This window comes from Bacillus rossius, chromosome 1, assembly GCF_032445375.1.
Source record: "Bacillus rossius redtenbacheri isolate Brsri chromosome 1, Brsri_v3, whole genome shotgun sequence".
NCBI classification, from domain to species: domain Eukaryota; kingdom Metazoa; phylum Arthropoda; class Insecta; order Phasmatodea; family Bacillidae; genus Bacillus; species Bacillus rossius.
This window is the reverse complement of record NC_086330.1, coordinates 42,615,025-42,635,064: the sequence shown is the minus strand read 5'-3', so window position 1 is coordinate 42,635,064 and position 20,040 is coordinate 42,615,025. Positions and strand designations below refer to the sequence as shown.

The window sequence follows — 20,040 nt, the reverse complement described above, 5'->3', positions numbered from 1 at the left end:
GTTTTCTTTCTTTGATTATTTTATTCTATACTAAATCTTTAAATTTAAAACCTTTTATTAATTCATTGCTGCCCACGTCGACTCGGCGCGTATTTTACGGAACCGGGCCTATCCCGACCGTCTTCATTGTGATACCGCGACGTATCGTATCACAGAACGTACGGTACTGGCCGACTCCAGCGAATGTGTTTATACTTATGGACGCCGTGCATATGCCTGCCGGCTGCACACACGTAAGTGGTTCGCCGAATTTAGGAGCCCGCTCATAGAGCCCCCCCTGCACCCGTTAACTTTCGGCGCTGGCCGTTTCCAGCGAGCATCGACCCATGTCCCGCGAGACTGCCGCGGTAACCATTGTCATGTAGTGTTGTGTTTAGTGTTGGTGAGAATTTTTGTAGCGGGACTGAACCGCGGAGCGTACTTGTAGAGTGTACCGTGTATCCACATGGACCCCCGGTGAAACTCACAAATTAAATGTATTCTCGCCAACTCATATATCATTTTCCGTAATTCCCCGTCCTCCACACGGCCGAGCGGCCTTCACAGTCAAGCGTAGAACCATTCAGGTTACATTCACGCCGTGTACCTGGCGGGGCACGCGGGGGCAGAGTACCCACGACCCCACACCAACGGCCTAGCAGCCCGCTAGCCTGGCGCCCCTCCGGACAACAAGAGCATCGCGACGCCCGTAGCGCCCGCCAGGTACCCCCCGGGCCTTTCACTGAGGTCGGGTGACGGCAGTGTTTACATTAAATTTCCACTGGCGCGCGAATCTCTCTTTCCTCCCCTGCTCTAGCCGCACAGCTCAATCGTCGCACACGCAACACAGGGCAGGAGAAGGCGTTGGCGTAGCATAACGGGCTGTGAGAGCTGGGTCGACACTTGGGTCGAAGTCATAATAGTGATGTGAACTCTTAAACAACTGAAGTTTATTTGTTATAGATAAGTATTTGTCATCCATCTTAAAGACAGGTAAAAAATTTTTTGAATTGTTCTTCGTTATTAAATTTTCTTTAGTGTTGTCTTTGTTTTAAATTTATTTAATGCAAAATTTCTTTAATTTAATTATATTTTATGGCTGTTTTTCTTTACTAAAGGCTTATACACGTGGTTTAGACAAAAGCAAGTTGCCTAATCGTGCGTTAAATGTTTATATATCTTTGTAGGTTATGATTTTTCGTATGAAGTTATATTCGATTTTAATTTTTAATATAGTGTACAATACATCGTGTTATGCCTTTTTGTCTCAGCTGTTTCTAATGCGTTTAAATAAAAGGGTAGTAAATTGAAACTGTTTGCGTATTTAAAAATTATGTGCTGTTCCTTTGAGTGTCTTTTAATGCTCTAAAATTTCAGTATGATTTTTTTAAAGAATGAAGAATTTTATCCTTCAGTTCATATTAATTTCTTGAAAAGATTTCTGCATCACGCTTCGAAGTCGTGGTCTTCGCACGATTCGTCACGTTTAACTTTGGCATTTTTTGCCATATCGGGGTTAGATATTCTGAATGCGTTAGATACGTTAAACGAAGACGAAAAAAGTGAAATTTGTGATTGGATTTACAAACTTCAAGTTGTTCCTGTGGAAGGTAATATATTTTTTTAAATTGTTGTGTTAGGTTACTTTTGGTTAGAATTTATTTATTGTTTGACTCAAGCTTTTAGTTGTTGAATAATGAATTAAAATTTACCACAGCGTTATTTCCAGTACAGATTTGTACTTTAAACTGTAACAAAAATTATATGAATAAAAAACATCACTTGAAAACACAATTTTCATAAAGCGGAGGCCACACAGAAAATTACGTTATGTTCGCGATTTTAGCTATGTTTTGATGTTTGTTAAGTGCGTTGCACCAAGTGGCCAGACAGAATAGTCCAGTTTGCAATGTCGGAGAGACTCATGCCGTGAGATTTGAGTGATTCTGAAAATGATGATATTCTACTCGATACCACAGAATGTAAACTTAATAAGAATTGTGTTCATGAATTTAATTTCAAAACAAAATAATTTGAGTTTTATCATTTGATAAAGCAGTTGCCAGTGAGGATGAAACTAAATTTATGGATTATTTCAGGATAAATTCAACTCAGTTTTATAACATTCCCTTGGGATCAAATCCAAGGCATTGCTCTGAATATCCTGCCTTCTATATTTTTCCATAAATTTAATCGGTAAATATTTACAATCGCGGTAGATGCCAAAAAAAATGCTAAAAATCTGAAAATACTTTTATTCTGTGCCCTTTCACTTCCTCTTTTCAAAACAACCGGCGGAGGTAAGAAATTCCAAATACTTTAGGAGATATCGAATTTTTTAATTTCATCATATGTAGAGCCGCGGTATATGCCAAAAAAAATGCTAAACATCTGAAAATACCTTTATTATATGCTCTTCAACTTCCTCTTTTCATTAAAAGTGGCGGAGATTAGAAATTCCAAATACTTTAGGAGATATCGAATTTTTAAATTTCAGCACAAAACCAGCGCATTCCTGTGGCGTGCGTGCACCATTGTTTCTTGTTTACGTACGAGTATCTATTTTTTTATTGGATAATGATGTCACGTGATTGTTCGTGATAGGCCAGAATTCAAATGAACTAATACGTGATTATTTAGTTCAAATATTGTTTAAAACGGTGTTTAATTACCGCCTCCAACTTACGTGAGTTTTTAACGTTTCTAATTTTAAAGTCTTATTTGTTATTTTGATATTGTTGCGCAAGTAATAAGTAACAAAAAAATTTACGTGTGTTGTTACTGTACATCCTTTGTTACGGGTTTGTAAGGTAAGGTCAGTTACATTATAAATAATTTAAAACTAAAGAATAATTAAAATTAATTCACATTATTTTTAATATCACCTTAGTTTTAAAGTATTTATAATGTAACTGACCTGACCTAATCGACCATTTTAGTTTACTGTTCACCCTCTGTCCGGGTTTGTTTGGTCAGGTCAGTTACATTATAAATATTTTAAAACTAAACATCCATTAAAATTAATTCACAAAATAATTTTTAATGTCGGCTTAGTTTGAAAGTATTAATAATGTAACTGACCTGACCTAATCAACCATTTTATTAATTACGCATTCACGATTCACGTATTCACGAACACACGGCAAAATAACAAAAATGGCGCCGCTCGAATGGTTCCACAGGTCTTGTATTGCAAAATTAAAAAATTCGATATCTCCTAAAGTATTTGGAATTTCTTATCTCCGCCGCTTTTAATGAAAAGAGGAAGTTGAAGAGCATATGATAAAGGTATTTTAGGATTTTTTACATTTTTTTTGGCATCTACCGCGACTCTACATATCATGAAATTAAAAAATTCGATATCTCCTTAAGTATTTGGAATTTCTTATCTCCGCCGGTTGATTTGAAAAGAGGAAGTGAAAGAGCATAGAATATAAGTATTTTCGGATTTTTAGCATTTTTTTTTGGCATCTACCGCGATTGTAAATATTTACCATTTAATCTGAAACATGGATATATTCATAATCATTTTATTAACTTTTCTGTTGACTTGACTATTTAAAACACAATACCAAGAGAAGTTAAACTTCATAAAAAGTGAACGTAGAAGTACAGGACAGTTCTGTGCGAAATCAGATGTTTTTGTTAATCTGTGCATGCGCGAAGTCAGCAACAGTGAAGAAAAATGACCAACAGCCAAACACCTAGCAACGTTGCCAACATAGTGAACATAGTGAACACACTTTCATGTGGCCAGTGACAGTGACACCCGAGATGCAGTTGGCTTTATTTTACTCACGTAGCAAACATAGGAACCATAGCACCCTGTGTGGCCTTAGCTTTATAATTTTAATTTTTCAGAGAAGCCATAAATTCTCGCGACCACCTTATAACTCTGTAAAAAATGACAATAGGCTACATACTATACATATATTTTGGTTTTTGTTTTGTACTTAGGTGGTGATGGAAGTTGGGATCGCTGTGGTTTCCAAGGGTCAACGACTTTCTGTTTACCCGATGACGGCCTTGAGAATCACGTTTCTCAGTACGAGTGTGGCCATTTAGCAATGACTTACACAGGTCTGGCATGCTTAGTGATTCTGGGAGATGACTTGAGTAGAGTCAACAGAAAAGCAGTGATTCATGGTGTGAGGTCACTGCAGCAAGCTGATGGCAGGTGAGAAAACTTTGAAAAGTAAATGTTGGGGACAGTGGCACATCAAAACAAAGGCAAACAAAAATAACGGTAAATATTTACAATCGCGGTAGATGCCAAAAATAATGCTAAAAATCCGAAAATACTTTTATTCTATGCACTTTCACTTCCTCTTTTCAAATCAACCGGCGGAGATAAGAAATTCCAAATACTTAAGGAGATATCAAATTTTTTAATTTCATGATATGTAGAGTCGCGGTAGATGCCAAAAAAAATGTCAAAAATCCTAAAATACCTTTATCATATGCTCTTCAACTTCCTCTTTTCATTAAAAGCGGCGGAGATAAGAAATTCCAAATACTTTAGGAGATAACGAATTTTTTAATTTTGCAATACAAGACCTGTGGAACCATTCGAGCGGCGCCATTTTTGTTATTTTGCCGTGTTCGTGAATACGTGAATCGTGAATGCGTAATTAATAAAATGGTTGATTAGGTCAGGTCAGTTACATTATTAATACTTTCAAACTAAGCCGACATTAAAAATTATTTTGTGAATTAATTTTAATGGCTGTTTAGTTTTAAAATATTTATAATGTAACTGACCTGACCAAACAAACCCGGACAGAGGGTGAACAGTAAACTAAAATGGTCGATTAGGTCAGGTCAGTTACATTATAAATACTTTCAAACTAAGGTGATATTAAAAATAATGTGAATTAATTTTAATTATTCTTTAGTTTTAAATTATTTATAATGTAACTGACCTTACCTAACAAACCCGTAACAAAGGATGTACAGTAACAACTCACGTAATTTTTTTGTTACTTATTACTTGCGCAACAATATCAAAATAACAAATAAGACTTTAAAACTAGAAACGTTAAAAACTCACGTAAGTTGGAGGCTGTAATTAAACACCGTTTTAAACAATAATTGAACTAAATAATCACGTATTAGTTCATTTGAATTCTGGCCTATCACGAACAATCACGTGACATCATTATCCAATAAAAAAATAGATACTCGTACGTAAACAAGAAACAATGGTGCACGCACGCCACAGGAATGCGCTGGTTTTGTGCTGAAATTTAAAAATTCGATATCTCCTAAAGTATTTGGAATTTCTAATCTCCGCTGCTTTTAATGAAAAGAGGAAGTTGAAGAGCATATAATAAAGGTATTTTCAGATGTTTAGCATTTTTTTTGGCATATACCGCGACTCTACATATGATGAAATTAAAAAATTTGATATCTCCTAAAGTATTTGGAATTTCTTACCTCCGCCGGTTGTTTTGAAAAGAGGAAGTGAAAGGGCACAGAATAAAAGTATTTTCAGATTTTTAGCATTATTTTTGGCATCTACCGCGATTGTAAATATTTACCAAAATAACAATAATTGTTTTCATATCCTTGCCTTTTTTTTCCGAATATCAGTGTGAAACTGCATTGCTGTACTTATATAATTTCATTAATTAGGCTAGATCAGAATAATTTTACGGTAACATGTTTTTACAAGGATGTGATTTTTGCTGTGTTTTTGAATTCTTTGAACAAGATGTTTCCATGTTGTTTGAAATTAAGAAATTAATTTTATACCTATTTAGTTCCTAACATTTTTTCTACTCGTGCTATTAAACATGATTGCGCAATATTGTATGTAGTTTACTAGTATTTTACTGTTTTATCAGACAGCTAAATTAATATGTTGTGTGAACTAATTTTACTGTGACATGCCTCATCTTGTTTGCAGTGTGCATTTAATTGGGCAATTACTCTCTTTCCAATGCATAATATCTGCTATTAGCAGTGCCCTTGTTTCAGAGTGCAAAAGTTTTAGACAAATCTGTAATATGTAATGAAAAAAGGTTAAAAATTAGTTAAAAAAAAATTTATTTTGTAATGTTTAAATTGTTTTGAGAATTTAGTAAAATCAAGTCGTTTTATCTGAAACTGAAAGACGCCAACTTGAATTCAGGGTAAATATGTAGTTGGGCGATATTTGTTAAAAAAAAATTTTAAAATTCAGAAAATACTTTTATTCTATGCTTTTTAACTTCCTCTTTTCATAAAACCCGACAGAGATAAGTAATTACAAATACTTAGGAGATATTGCCTTTCTTATTTTGCAATATAAGACCTGTGCTATCATTCGACTGTTTCAATTTTTTATTTTGCCATTTGTTCGTGAATGCCTAATTAATTAAAATGGTCGATTAGGTCAAGTCAGTTACATTATAAATACTTTCAAACTAAGCGGACATTAAAAATAATATGGATTAATTTTAATGGTTGTTTAGTTTTAAAGTATTTATAATGTAACTGACCTGACCTAACAAACCGAGACAAAGGATGAACAGTAGGAACTCATGTAATTTTATTTTTTTACTTATTACTTGTGCAACAATATCCAAATAACAAATAAAACATTAAAATTTGAAACGTTAAAAACTCACCAAGTTAGAGGCGGGTACAATTCCTTTGCCATTAGTAGAAAAGGATGTAGTCGTTCACCTACGTCGCGATCTCTCTGACGAATGCACAGGTATTGTGATGAAAATTAAAAAATTTGATATCGCCTAAAGTATTTGGAATTTCTTATCTCCGCCGGGTTTCATGAAAAGAGGAAGTTAAAGAGCATAGAATAAAAGTATTTTCGGATAAAAAAATTTTTTTAACACATATCGCCCAAGTACATATTTACTGAATTCAGTGATGTTTATCAACAATTGTTTTTAATATCTTTTAATATAAAAAACTTTGGCTTTGTTTCACCATAGGACATAATTAATGGAATACCTTGTTATTAATTGTGGTGAAATTATGAGAGTTTAGATTTTGATATTTTTCGTTCAGAAAGCATAGAACTGAAATAGTTTTATCAAAAGACGCTATTTTATGGTCTTGGAAAAATCAAGAAATAGTTAAATTAAAAATTTACAAAAACTTATAATTATTTTTAGTACAACTAATAAGGAATTTAATGTTCACAAGCCAGGTATTATCAATCGGGCAATAGTGGGTTCCATTTACTCTGTTCTGCAATCTTGAGACAAACTATAGTTGGAATTGATTATGCCAACTGTAGAGTATTTCCGACACAGGGTACCTACATAATAGAAAGAATCCGATAAGCTGTGCTCATCTTTGTTATGTAAACGTAAAATTATAATTTACACTATAGGTACTTTGTCATTGTGAAAAGTAATTTATCACTTTGAGTGGGATACTATGATTACATTTCAAACTTTCCAGCTTCTGTAATGTAAGTTAAGTGACGTAAATTTGTTTTGTGCTTTAGTAGTGTAGCCAACTGTTTACCATGAGAGATTTTGCTGATTCTGTTGTCGCTGGCTCTCTTTTTACTTGATAATAGCTCTCTTTTTTCTTGATAATAGCTGCAACTTGATCATGTAGTTCTCCAAAGATCCTTAGAAATATAGTGTAGTTGAGGCTGTTTTACTTTTCAGAAAGAAATATATTTCAACAGAAACAAAAATTTTCTGACCTATTACTATGTACTTGTAAATGTGTGTGTGATTAACTGTTTCCTTGTCATTATTTGTTTCAGTTTTTGTGCCACATTGTCTGGTAGTGAGAGCGACATGAGGTTTGTTTACTGTGCAGCCTGCATTTGTTACATACTCTGTGATTGGTCTGGCATTGACTCGCAGAAGACCCTAAACTACATCCTGGAAAGCTTGGTAATATATCATTCAAAATAATTGACTTTCAGACTTATGTGGTGACAAGTTTACATAATATTTTCTCATTCTACATTTTAATAGTAGCTGTTGTTGCTGAAGTTATTTTTCTATATTTAATGAATATTATTTTATCAGTGAAACAATTTTCTAATTAACAAAATACATTTTGTTGCAATAAGATAACATAATTTTGTATTAATAATGGCCAAGTAAATAATTGAAGGTAGAGTAAGTAGAGGCGATAACTCATTAGTGTGTACAACAAAAAGTTTAATGCTCAGGCATGGGTGTTAAATGGCAGAGTGGGAAGTTGGGGAATATTTAATGCCCTGCTCCTTACTTTCGATCAAGCGTTAGTGAAGCGATGCTACGTTGCAGCATTTATCATTTTGCTGGAAACAACTACGTAATGATTTTTTATGTAACAATACAACTAGAATTGTGAAACTTTATATATTTCCAATTGCGTATGTTTGTTTTTTAGTATGTTATTGTGTACTTTATTGTTTAGTTTTGAAGTAGAAGTCAAATATTAATTTTTTTTTTGTTCAAGTTGATTATTGAATTGTGAAGTTTAACTTCTCACACACATGGTGGGAACACATTTAGTATATTTATTTTTATTATTGAGATAGATTGAAACTAAAGCATAAAAAGAAAGTTCTGTATTGACTATGTGAAAAGAAGAAATGACAAGTAGCAATCCTGCTTGGCTAATAGGCCTGTGTTAATTCTAGTTTTTTGATCCAAAGTGAATATCAAATTGAATGTTTAAAATATTCGTAATTTCTAATTGAATTGTGAATATTGTTCTCAGAAAGGCTGTACATTTAATTTATAAAATTTTGGAATGAAAGTGAAAAAAAATAAATGTTATGTTTGAACCAATTTATTAACCAATTGGGCCATTCAATAAATTAAATAGGCATAATATAAATAAGGAGCATTTATTAAAGCAAACTTAAGTGCCTCCTTTTGATCTTTTGAAGTAACTAACTTTATTCATACAAAACTTATACAAAACAAAAAAAAAATACTTAATATTTTTATACCATTAAAAAATATTAAATAGCCTAAAACTGTACCACATTTTAATTAACAAAGATTTTGCCTTTTTAAAAATAATAATAACTAGACATTTTCATATATCACATCGAATACTAAAAAAATAAGATAAAATCAGTTGTAAAATTCATATTAACAATTTTTTAAACAAAAAAACTATCCCATAATTATTATTATGAATACTAAAAAACATAAAAATAGAAGATGAAACACTTTTATGTTGTTACTCATAGTACAAAGAGCATAATCTCGTTGGCCCCATACATTGATACTATCGATCGGCACTCTAAAAGAAAAAAAGAAAAAAATTGTTTAGGTTTTCAAGTGATTGTTTCTCAAAATTTACTTTTTGTTACAAATCTATGACTTACAGTCTGACATCTATCATAAAATGGTGTTGAATTTGAATGTTTAGAAACAAAAAAAGTAGCTTTTTGTGAAGTGTAATTTAGGGAATATTTAGCGTTTAAATTTAAAATAAACTGTACCTTCAAAAAACTGCATAAATTGCTGGAATAGGTAAGAATCAATACTGTTAATAGGTTTCTTCGTATTAATGTGGCTGATCATACCAACCTAACCACTGCTTCCCTTTAGTTATGTTAAACTGCTCTTGCAAATTCAAAGACTACAATTTTGAAATAGGAAATTTAGGGGTTATAACAGAGGATCAGCAAAGTGTTAAAGCTTTGCAGCACTACAACTGAAGTTTCAAATAAAACAAATAGCTAATTTATTGGCAGTCAAACCGGATATTAAAAAAGAGCTATTGATTTGTTTAGTCAAAGCTTCTTTCAGACCTACTGGCTAAGACAGATTGTTCCTTGCACATTCATACATGAAGTTGCAGGTAGTGGAGTGTAAAGTTCTGTGTGGACCAGCGGACGTCAACAGCCTGTACCGCACGCCAGGGATCTAAATTTGTAGTTAAATGTACGAAAACAAAGGTTAAAAAACACTAATTGTGGCATGGCCCGACCCCAGACATTAAATTGTCTGCCTCTAAGCACTCATTATATTTTTTGGTGAGCTGCAGTCTCACGTGTCCTTACGGCACAGTTCTTACACGACGACTGACCAGTAGTGATGGGTCGTTCGTTAACGATTCGTTCAAAAAGAACGAATCTTTGAGAGAACGAAATCTTGCGATTCGTTCGCGATGTAAAGAACCGGCTCTTTGAGAGCCGGTACCTTGAAAGATTCGGTAGAACGTAAATGCGGAGAGAACGAGAGAACCAACCGGCTCTTTGAGAGCCGGTACCTTGAAAGATTCGGAAGAACGAAAACGCGGAGAGAACGAGATGAGAGAACCGGCCACGCGCCCGGTCTGATTCGTTCGTGAAATGATTGATGACGTCAGGAGTCTGAAGAATTAGTAATCACAGCGTGAGCATGTTCATAAGAGCAAACGATAACTGATCAAATAAAATAGGGTAAATGAAAAGTATCTATACCTGAAAATGTCAACTGTTAAGTAGTGGTTTAAAATTGCGTTTTCACATTCACATACACAAATTTGGGGGGAAAAAAACATGAATTAAAAATAACAGGGAAAGTAACTACAAATGTTCACACTTACCATTTAGGTGTTAATTAATGTACCTACTTAATTTTTCTCTCTTCATACTGAATCGCAGTAGTAGTATTCAATTTTTGTCTTTTTTTCTCTAAATGTGTTGGTCTACATGTAAACACTTTACTCTCTCTAGAGTGTAAATAGCCTGTATATTAATATTTGTAACTTAAAAAGTAATACAATATAAATAATCTTGTTTCATATACGCAACTGTGATTCACTGGCTACGAAAAGCAATGTTCAAGTACTAGCTATAATAGTGCGATTACGAATTAAAGTTAAGAAAGATCACTTTCGTACCTAACATTCTTAGATTTAATGCTCCCGTATTATATAGAATCACTGCATGAAGCATTTGCAGCGATCAACAGTCAATAATTTTATAACAGTCAGTATACAACTAGACGTTTGAAATTTCATTTACCCATGCAGAGTAGATAAAGATAACCACCCACGCGATCCAGCCTCCTCTCGTTATCGGGTCACGCGATAACGAGGGGAGGCTGGAAGCAAACACGTAGCCAATACTCTAAAGGATGAACGAGTTACGACACCTGATAAAAGAGCCAGATCCTATTCACAGAAAAGAACGAAATGACCGAGATGAACGAATCTTTCTTGGAACTGATCCGAAAGTACCGGTTCGGTCAAAAGAACCGTTCTGCCCATCACTACTGACCAGGCTACACAACTGCGTAACACCACGCAGGGAAGTCAGGTGTGTGACCTTACTGACTAATCACAACTTAGCTTCTCTGATTGGCTGGCACCAAATGTGGGTAATTTTTTGCCTCCCGTGGAAGGGAACACCTGCAGATTTTACCATTGTAAGAAATACATACGGAAAGCACCAGAACATGCCGGTAAATTAATTCAGTCTAGAAAATTGGCGCTGTGTCATGCACCTGTCTCTCATCGTGCCTTTTCCATACCTGCCAACCTTTCCGATTTTTCCGGAAGTCTTCCGAATTATAACTGTTCTTTACGATTTTCCGAAATTGTCTGAATTCTTCCTATTTTTGTAATTAAAATAGCTTCGCGGTAAAAAAAAAAGTCGGTGTCTTCCAAATCGATTCAACATTCATGTCGATCGATGTATCGTGTGTTGTGCTCACGACTATCAATTGTTTTTTTTTTTCGTTTACACAGTTCTACAGAGAGTATGTCATCGCTTGTTCGTTCGATGGTGATTTTGATTTATAATTTACGAGCTGCTATTACGTATTAAAATTTGAATTTCAAATACATTTAAACTGGCAAAATACGCTGTGGTCAACGAGTGTCACGTGAAACAACTGTTTACGAATTTGTTTACTTTGTTACAGGCTATTGCCGTTGCCTCGTTTAGACGTTTGTGACAGGTTATGAAGCACAAACTGTCTGCATTATGTTTTCAAAGATGAGTAAGAAAAAACAATATTATTACCAGACATTCCGTGATACGTATAGTGCAGAGTTTCCATGCATTTTAAATTCTGACAAAGGTGAAAGGTTTGGCTTTTGTAAGATATGCAGATGCGACATCAACATATCACATGGCGGTAAAAGTGACATCAGCGTGCACATCAAAAGTGCGAAGCATTTATCCAACGTGAAATGACAAGAAGATAATCACAAACTTTCAAGGTTCTTTGTTAAATCTGGGGGTGCAGATTTAGACATTACGCGAGCTGAGTGTTTATTTACTTCGTTTTTGATAGAGCATAACATTCCTCTAGCGGCTGCAGATCATGCAGGTGCGCTTGTCAAAAAAATGTTCCCAGACTCGGAAATTGCCAAGAAATATGGATATGGGCGTACCAAAGGTACTTAAAAAGTGGGCTGTTTTCAGTCGCAACTGATGGTAGCAACGACACTAGTTTTAAGTTGTATCCCATTGTAGTTACGTTTTATGATGCACAGTATAAAATTGTAAATGTTGTTCTTTCCATTCCTGTTCTGGAAGGTGACTGCACCGTACGGAATATTGTTAATTTAGTGCTTTCCCAATTTTAATGTAATGGTATTCACATTGAACACTGCATTGCATTTTGCTCAGACAATGCAGCTGTTATGGTAGGGCATAAAAATGGTGTTGCAGCAGTGTTGAAGGAAAAACACCCTGGGCTTATTGTGATTGGCTGTGTTTGTCATCTAATAAACTTAGCTGCAGAAAAAGCTGCATCTTCTCTGCCAGTAAAAGTCAATGACATTCTTGTAGACATTTTTTATTATTTGGAGAAGAGTTCCAAGAGAAAAGAAAGATTACACAAATTTCAAGATCTGCACGATACAGAAGCCAAGAAAATTCTTAAACATGTATGTTCAAAATGGCTTTCTCTTAGAAGTAGTTTGTTGAGGGTTTTTGAGCAATGGAAACCATTACTTAGCTGTTTTAAGGAAGAGGTATTAAATCAGAAACAATCTGTGTGTCTAACCTCTTATAAAATTCCTAAGCTTCAACAGTCATCCTGTGCAAGCTCAAATGGAGCCCATCAAGGCCTAGATAAAGAGACAGAGAAGAAAAGGAAACCAAGTTCTGTTTCCTTTACCAGCCATAAAATAGTTTCTTCACCTTCGGCAAAAAATGATGTTCCTATTCTGAAGAATGAAAGTCCTTTTATGAATCGAGAAGAAAAACTATATATGTTTCTTTATTCTGATCTCAATAAAGCACTGTGTGCATTCTCCTAAGTGTTGTGCCATCATTTGAAAAACTGAATGTCATTCTTCAATCATCACCACCTCATATTCACATTTTAAGAGAACTGTTTCAAACTTTGTAAAACCAAGAACTGTAAATAGTTGCTCATTACATGAACTTGACTACCATAGTGTCCAGAATCAAAAAGATGACGTGGATTTAGTTATTGGATGTCAAGCATCTAGAATTGCACAAACACTTGATGAAAAGGAAAAACAGCTTTTCTTTGCAGCTGTTAGGAACTACTTTGTTACAGCTTGTGACTACATTGTTAATAAATTCCCCATCAGAAATGCAGTGTTGAAGAATGTCCAATTGACACTTTATAATCCATTTCAATATTGAAGACAAGAAAATCAAATTTGTGTTATGAACAAAATTTTAGTTCTGAGTTCTTAAAGAGAGCAAAGAAGGCAACAGTTGCTTGTTTAAAGCCACAGTGCTCCAGTGCTCCAAATTAGCTAAGCATTTATTTATTATTTTTTTCTTCTTATAATCCACATTGTTTGACTATAATATATATATTTTCTGGCAAAATTCTTATCGGAAGCCAAGATAGATTCTGTGAGTTGTATTCTTGTGTGAAATATTGTGCTGATTTTCACGTATCACAGTGAACAGGTAACAACACAAATATTTTTTAATGTAGCTATAGCTTATTTGATAGTGGGTGATTTGTGTAATTTAGTTGTATTTTAGCAGTACAAGTCTGCATTGTAGCCATATAGGTAATTTTTTTGTCGAAATCGGTAATTTTATTTGTGTTAATAATCTTCCTAATTCAGATTTTCATAGGTTGGCAGGTATGCTTTTCCCAAAACCATACACCATTTCTAGAAACATAATGATAGCTTCTAAATATACTAATATGCAAAATATAAGTATAAAAACAATATTGAAAGTGAATAAAATACTGAAAGTGCATTTAAAAAAAAACTAATCTAGCAAACAATGTGAAAACCAGTGAAAGTATAGTTAAAATGTGTTCCTTAATGTAAATAAATAAATATAAAAATTATTACAAAATATTGACAGTATAATACAAGGTCACCATAACCTTGAACGTACATACTCAGATGATACACTGCATTATGGAAAAACACCATGTCGTAAGTTGGGGAGGGCAGGGTCCTGCAATGCCACAACATTGCTTTGTGGGTAGTTTTGATTTTGTAAAACTTACACAAATCATTTTTTAGGCAAACTGAAGAATGTGTTGCAGTGCTGGTGGGATTCTTTCTTAATTTTCTCATGCTGCTCTGTTGCTACAACTGTGCTACAGTGTGTGCTAGGTTACAAACACCTGTTGTAACATTTCAGTATTAAAGTGTAGGAAATAAACATGGGGTAGTGGAACTTTACCCCGATTGCTCTGCATGAAACATACCTTGTGCATGTTCTAACTTAAGGACTAGAAGCAGTTAATTGACTGAATGTGGGGGGAAAAAAAAAATTGCCTGAATTAATTTTAAATGAAGTGTCTTTCTTCTTTGCTTCAAAAGGCAAGAAAGGCAAACTAAGGTTCAAGAATTATTGAAAACAGCATGGATTGGAAATAAACTTAGAAAAATCATTATTTTAAACTGTGTTGACATTCCCAATTTAGTTTTAGTGTAAAATAAAAGGCTGATTAAAAACACTGTTATAGTGTTATATTCATTATACCAAACAGAAGAATTTCCCTTATGTTATATCATAAAGGATTTTCATTTTTTTATTTAACAAAAATTAATGAAAACAAAATGTATCCTTGCAGCAATTAAGTGACTAAAATATTGTAGCAACTGAGGTGAAATTGTGTTCAGTTTTACTCAAGGTACACAGAATAAAATTAAATTTTATGGAGAAAAAACAGAAGTTTTATAACAACCCCCCATTTTTTTTTTTACTTTTATATGCCTTGGTACCCACTGCTGTTATTTGTGTACAGTGTACACAGTATGAACATCAACTGTGTTGTGTCTTCTGAAATGGAGGTGTGTTTATTCCTGACGGGTGGCATCTATTATGGAGCCCCAGAAGATGAAAGTAGCTTGGGTTAACCAGAGTACCCTCGGAAACCTACAGAACCACTGCAGTGCCTGCTGTGTTTCCCACTGTGCATAAATCAGATAATGAGAGGTCTGTTGGACGCAGTTCCAGTATCCTTCTCTTTATTGGATTCATTTTTGTTTGAATGGCCATTTTATGTATAATGTTTTTTTTGTATGTATTCAACATATGGTTTTACATTTGTTACAGTCTTATGACTTTGGATTTTCTCAAAGGCCAGAGTGTGAGTCTCATGGTGGCACAACATATTGTGCTGTCGCAACACTGGCATTAATGAATCAGGTAGAACTGCTCAGTAAAAAACAGGTATGTGTTTATGGTTAGTTGTTATTTTTTTTATAGCTGTTTTTCATCTTTTCATTAAACACCAAGTTGCTTTACATTAGGTAGGCCTATTATAACTTATTTAGTATACTTACAGAAGTTTTTTTTTCTTTAATTTTGGGCAAGATTGATTCAAAAGGGATTATTTTTCCTCCAAATAAAAATAATATGTTGCCAGGCAACTAATTTAAAGAGAAAATTGGACTAGTGCACTAGTACTCATAGGATGGTTCTTGCAGATATGCACACACCTAAGGGTGTTTGTGATGCGACACTTTTTTAAGTTATTGTTTAAGACAAGATTTTATGGTTTTAATTTTTAGCCAATTTTGTTTTTAAAATCAGAGATTTCAGTGGTTTTTTTTGTATGAAATCTTTTTATTCATAAAGATTGCACCATTTTTCAAAAAATACGTCCAATACTTGTTCAATGAAACTTACTCTTCCAAAGCAGTGCACTTTTACAATATAATAATTTGTAATAAGCATGTCAAACTACTGGGAACAATACAAATAAATCAGCAACTACATGTGTTTGAAAAATGTACAAATGTCGTTATTTAAAAATTAGTTACTAATAACAGTTTCAAAATAAAAAAAGTTTTTCCAATCTATTTTTCTGTACATACATTTTGGTACTAACTCCATGCTAAATAATTTACATTCATTGAATTTAATGTAATAAAAGATTATGTTTTTGTTATGTTTCAGTGCTTTATGGTGTATTAACTTGTATTTTGGTTTTATTGCAATTCACCATTTAATCATGTCCCTACTTAATGTATTTCCAAAAGTCAGCTCTACATATTTCCAGCAGCTCTGCTTTTATGTTACATATTTCCCACCTCTTCGATAACCTTGTGGCCACTAGGTTGATAGTTATGACATTTAAGTTACCAACTTGCAGTTCACCTTTTGTCTCTCGCCACCCGAGGAAGCTGGTTCAACCATCAAAATTTTGCTCTGCACGCAAAAATGTGTTTTATGTGTGTGTGTGTGTGTGTGTCTGTCTGTCTGTCTGTCTGTCTGTCTGTCGTCTGTCTGTCTGTCTGTCTGTCTAGAAGTACCATTCTGTGAATACTTGTTTCCTGTCTATTTTTCTCTATTACCCCCCCCCCCCCCCCCAAGTTTGATGACCTGGTGTGCATAACAATTACTCAAATAATATTAGTTTTAGTTAGAACAGTATCTTGTGAGTTATTTATTCTGTTGAGCTTACACCAAAATGTATTATGCATACTGTTGTTTCTTTTTTGCTCCATATTTACTCCACATTCAATCCAAGGCCTGAGGATCTTTTTTCTTCTTCCACAATTTGAAATTAACAGTGATAAAGATGTAACTTCTCAAATATTGTCACATTTGAAAATATTTATGCCAGATAATGTTTTGTTGAACTCATTGAATTCAGCATTATAAAACAGACATTGAAAACTAGGCAACCTTTTGTCTATCACATGGATAGCTTTAAGTTTTCTAACAAAATGCAGATGTTATATATTAAAGGTTTTTTTTTGGTGATGTTGAAAATTACCACTGGGTTTTGATAATTTTTATAGAAAAATAAACACTGAAATATATTGTTAAATTCTGTATCAACTTATGCCACCTAGTGGCATTCTCCTTTTGTGGTCATTGGAAGCTGAAAATTGTTGAAAACTTGTATTTGTGAATGCTTATGTTAACCGAGTATCAGTGTATTTACACAAAGGTGTTGCCAATTATTTTAGCTGATAAAGGTAAGATATTTATGCTTTGGTAAACTGATAAATTAGTAATTGCCTTATGGTTTTTTTCAGGTTTTAAGTCCGAAAACTCAGTCTCTAGTCATTTTCTTATCATCTTTACAGTAGAAAAATTTTTGCTGTCAATGTAAACATGAAGTTATAGTGATATATTTATTTTTTTATGTTTTCACATAAATTTTTGTTGAGTAATAATATTGAGGTTTGTTTTGGCAATTACAGCTAGATGGTCTTAAGAGGTGGTTACTATTTCGCCAGGTGTCTGGATTTCAAGGTCGCCCCAATAAACCTCCAGATACTTGCTATTCATTTTGGATTGGAGCAACTCTAAAGGTGTGATCTGGTATTCTGTCATCATTTGTTAAAACATCCAGCTTATTGGCTATGTCTGTGTAAATACTTCCTTTATCTTCTCATATGCATCTATATACTTCTGCATACCTCTTGTTCCTAGACTTTTCTGCTCTTTGTTCCATATAATCTTTTGTATTAAATTTTTTATCTTTGAATTTCTAGGCCAGTTATATTCTGCTTTCATTTCATTGTGTGAGATGATTCTTGTCTTGTTTGTCCAACTAAGCAAACATATTATTTTCTTCCCAACATGTTCCTGCATGAAACCTGCTTCCACAATTATTGCCTTGATTTCCTCGCGTCTAAACATACCTTATTAATCCTGTTCATGCCTAATGTGCTTTGCATTATTATTTTTCTTGCAGAGAATAGATGTATTAATAATTTTAATGATGTAATAAAGGTCAGTACATTAAATTAAGTTCTTTGGGGTGGTTTTTTTCTTAGCACTAACCAACTGATAATACAGGCAGTGCATATTGTATTAATGGTCATGTTTGATCTTTACTGTTAGGTAGTATACAAGTAAATTAAGTTAATACAGTTTACAATAAATGTAAATAACATAATAATCAGTGGTTTTGTGGATGGGTATTGAACCCAGAATTTTTTAATTTTTTGTTGTACATTCTGAGTTACCATTACAACATTTATTTCTTTTTTCTTTTTACATATATATTGTTTGATAATAATTTTTTGTTTAATTTGTAGCTCCTAGGAGTGTTTCATCTTAGCGACTTCAAGGAGAACAAGAAGTACATAATGTCAACACAGGATACTCTGTCTGGAGGCTTTTCAAAATGGGAGGACACCACCACTGATCCGCTCCACACTTACTTTGGTAATTGAAGTGGTTATGTGTTTGACTAGCTGCTGTGCCCAGCAGTATCCACTAACTGTGACTTTTGTCTTCTGCCACAGGTCTGTGTGGCCTCAGCCTTATGAACGAGGGCGGTCTGCTTCCCGTTCACCCGGGTCTGAACATCAGCCAGAGGGCCCACAAACACTTGGAGAACTTGCACAAGATGTGGGAGTACTGACAAGACAGTGTGTGTGTGGAATACATACATGTAGCACAAGTGTGACTGCACATATCAGATCAGATGGATGATGATGACTTGTGTGATATTTTACTATCTCAGTTGATGTGAACGGTGTGCTCAAGAAAGCTTTGTTTAGTTATTATTGTACGCACAAAATAAACGGCTTTACTTATTTTGTAACTGACACCCGATACTCAAAAATTTTGATGTTGAAGAAATCACATAATTGAAGGTTTCAGTGAGGAACATAAAATGGAACAGCTATAAGGTAGTCCTAAATTTGTTGAAAAATGAAAAGTATCAAAATAAAATTGAGATGGAATGGTATGTAGGTTTACACTTGGCTCTCTGAATCGGGTGTATTCCTTTTTAATAAATTATACGAAGTGTGAGGTTTGGAAGTTGTCCAAGTTGTTGTCCTAGGATTACATGTCCAAACAGATTGCCATCTGTTCTTGCCATGGATAATTTTATTCTTTCGGAATGTTTTCTCAAAAGTATAAACTAATTTTTCTGTAAGGATAAAAGTAACATTGTCATGCAAGTACTACAATATTGTACATTCCATATGTTCATAAATAATACCAGTTGAAATTTGTGAATATTTTTTGTGTTAATACAAAACTTGTATACATCTTATTAAAGTTACTATTGTTTTAAAGAAAAAAATTAAATGTTATAAAAATATTATTGAAATTTTAAGTAAGTTAAAAGTAAATCACCCCAACTTTTTTTTTTAATTCCAAGGTTGTATAATGCTTTCGGATGTCGTGTTAAAAACTGATTTTTTAATATAATAATGTATTACATAATTTGTAAGTGAAAGAATTTAAGTTTTATACTACAGCCTCTCGCTCTAAAAATATAATTCTGTAAATGAGAAAATGATAGTCACGATGAATGGATGCTTGCTGAAGCGTAGCAAACAAACCAAATAAATATTAGTCGGGCTGTGATGTGAAATTCATTAAAGGGTGTTTAAGGTGTTCACATGAATGGTCAGGAAACAATGAAATCATACATACACACCCTTTAATGAATAAATATTTCAAACTAAACGATAAATTAAAGAAAGTGAATTAGTATTAAGATTTAAATGGTAGCATAAATTCATTTAAAACCAACCCAGATGCCAATTGTAGTTTCTCTTTGTATTTACACAATGACTTAAGAATAATGGGCTGAAAAAGTTAATTAAATGAAAGTTATTTGGTTCTCAGGACTGATGAAAATAATAAGTTTCAAAAAATTAATGCAAATGCCCCATATAGCTAATTTATGATCTCCAGACTACTGGATCTGTGCCTATAGCAAGTATAAATTACACTAAAGAGTTTTTGACTAATAAGTAAAACCA

General features: G+C 33.6%; 1 protein-coding gene across 2 annotated transcripts; it reads left to right on the top strand.

Annotated features, from left to right (window-relative positions):
- Positions 1-1,124: 1,124 nt before the first annotated feature.
- LOC134535165 (geranylgeranyl transferase type-1 subunit beta) lies at positions 1,125-19,285 on the top strand. 2 transcript variants are annotated; one of them, XM_063374156.1, is made up of 7 exons: positions 1,125-1,589; positions 3,937-4,156; positions 7,706-7,838; positions 15,407-15,523; positions 17,509-17,619; positions 18,352-18,481; positions 18,562-19,285. In XM_063374156.1, exons 1-7 carry the CDS (start codon positions 1,358-1,360, stop codon positions 18,678-18,680), a joined length of 1,062 nt encoding a protein of 353 aa, XP_063230226.1. In that variant the 5' UTR covers positions 1,125-1,357; the 3' UTR covers positions 18,681-19,285. The 2 variants fall into 2 exon arrangements, with proteins under 2 accessions (XP_063230226.1, XP_063230237.1); XM_063374167.1 differs by lacking the exon at positions 17,509-17,619 and having other exon boundaries at positions 1,144-1,589.
- The last annotated feature ends 755 nt before the right edge of the window (positions 19,286-20,040 follow it).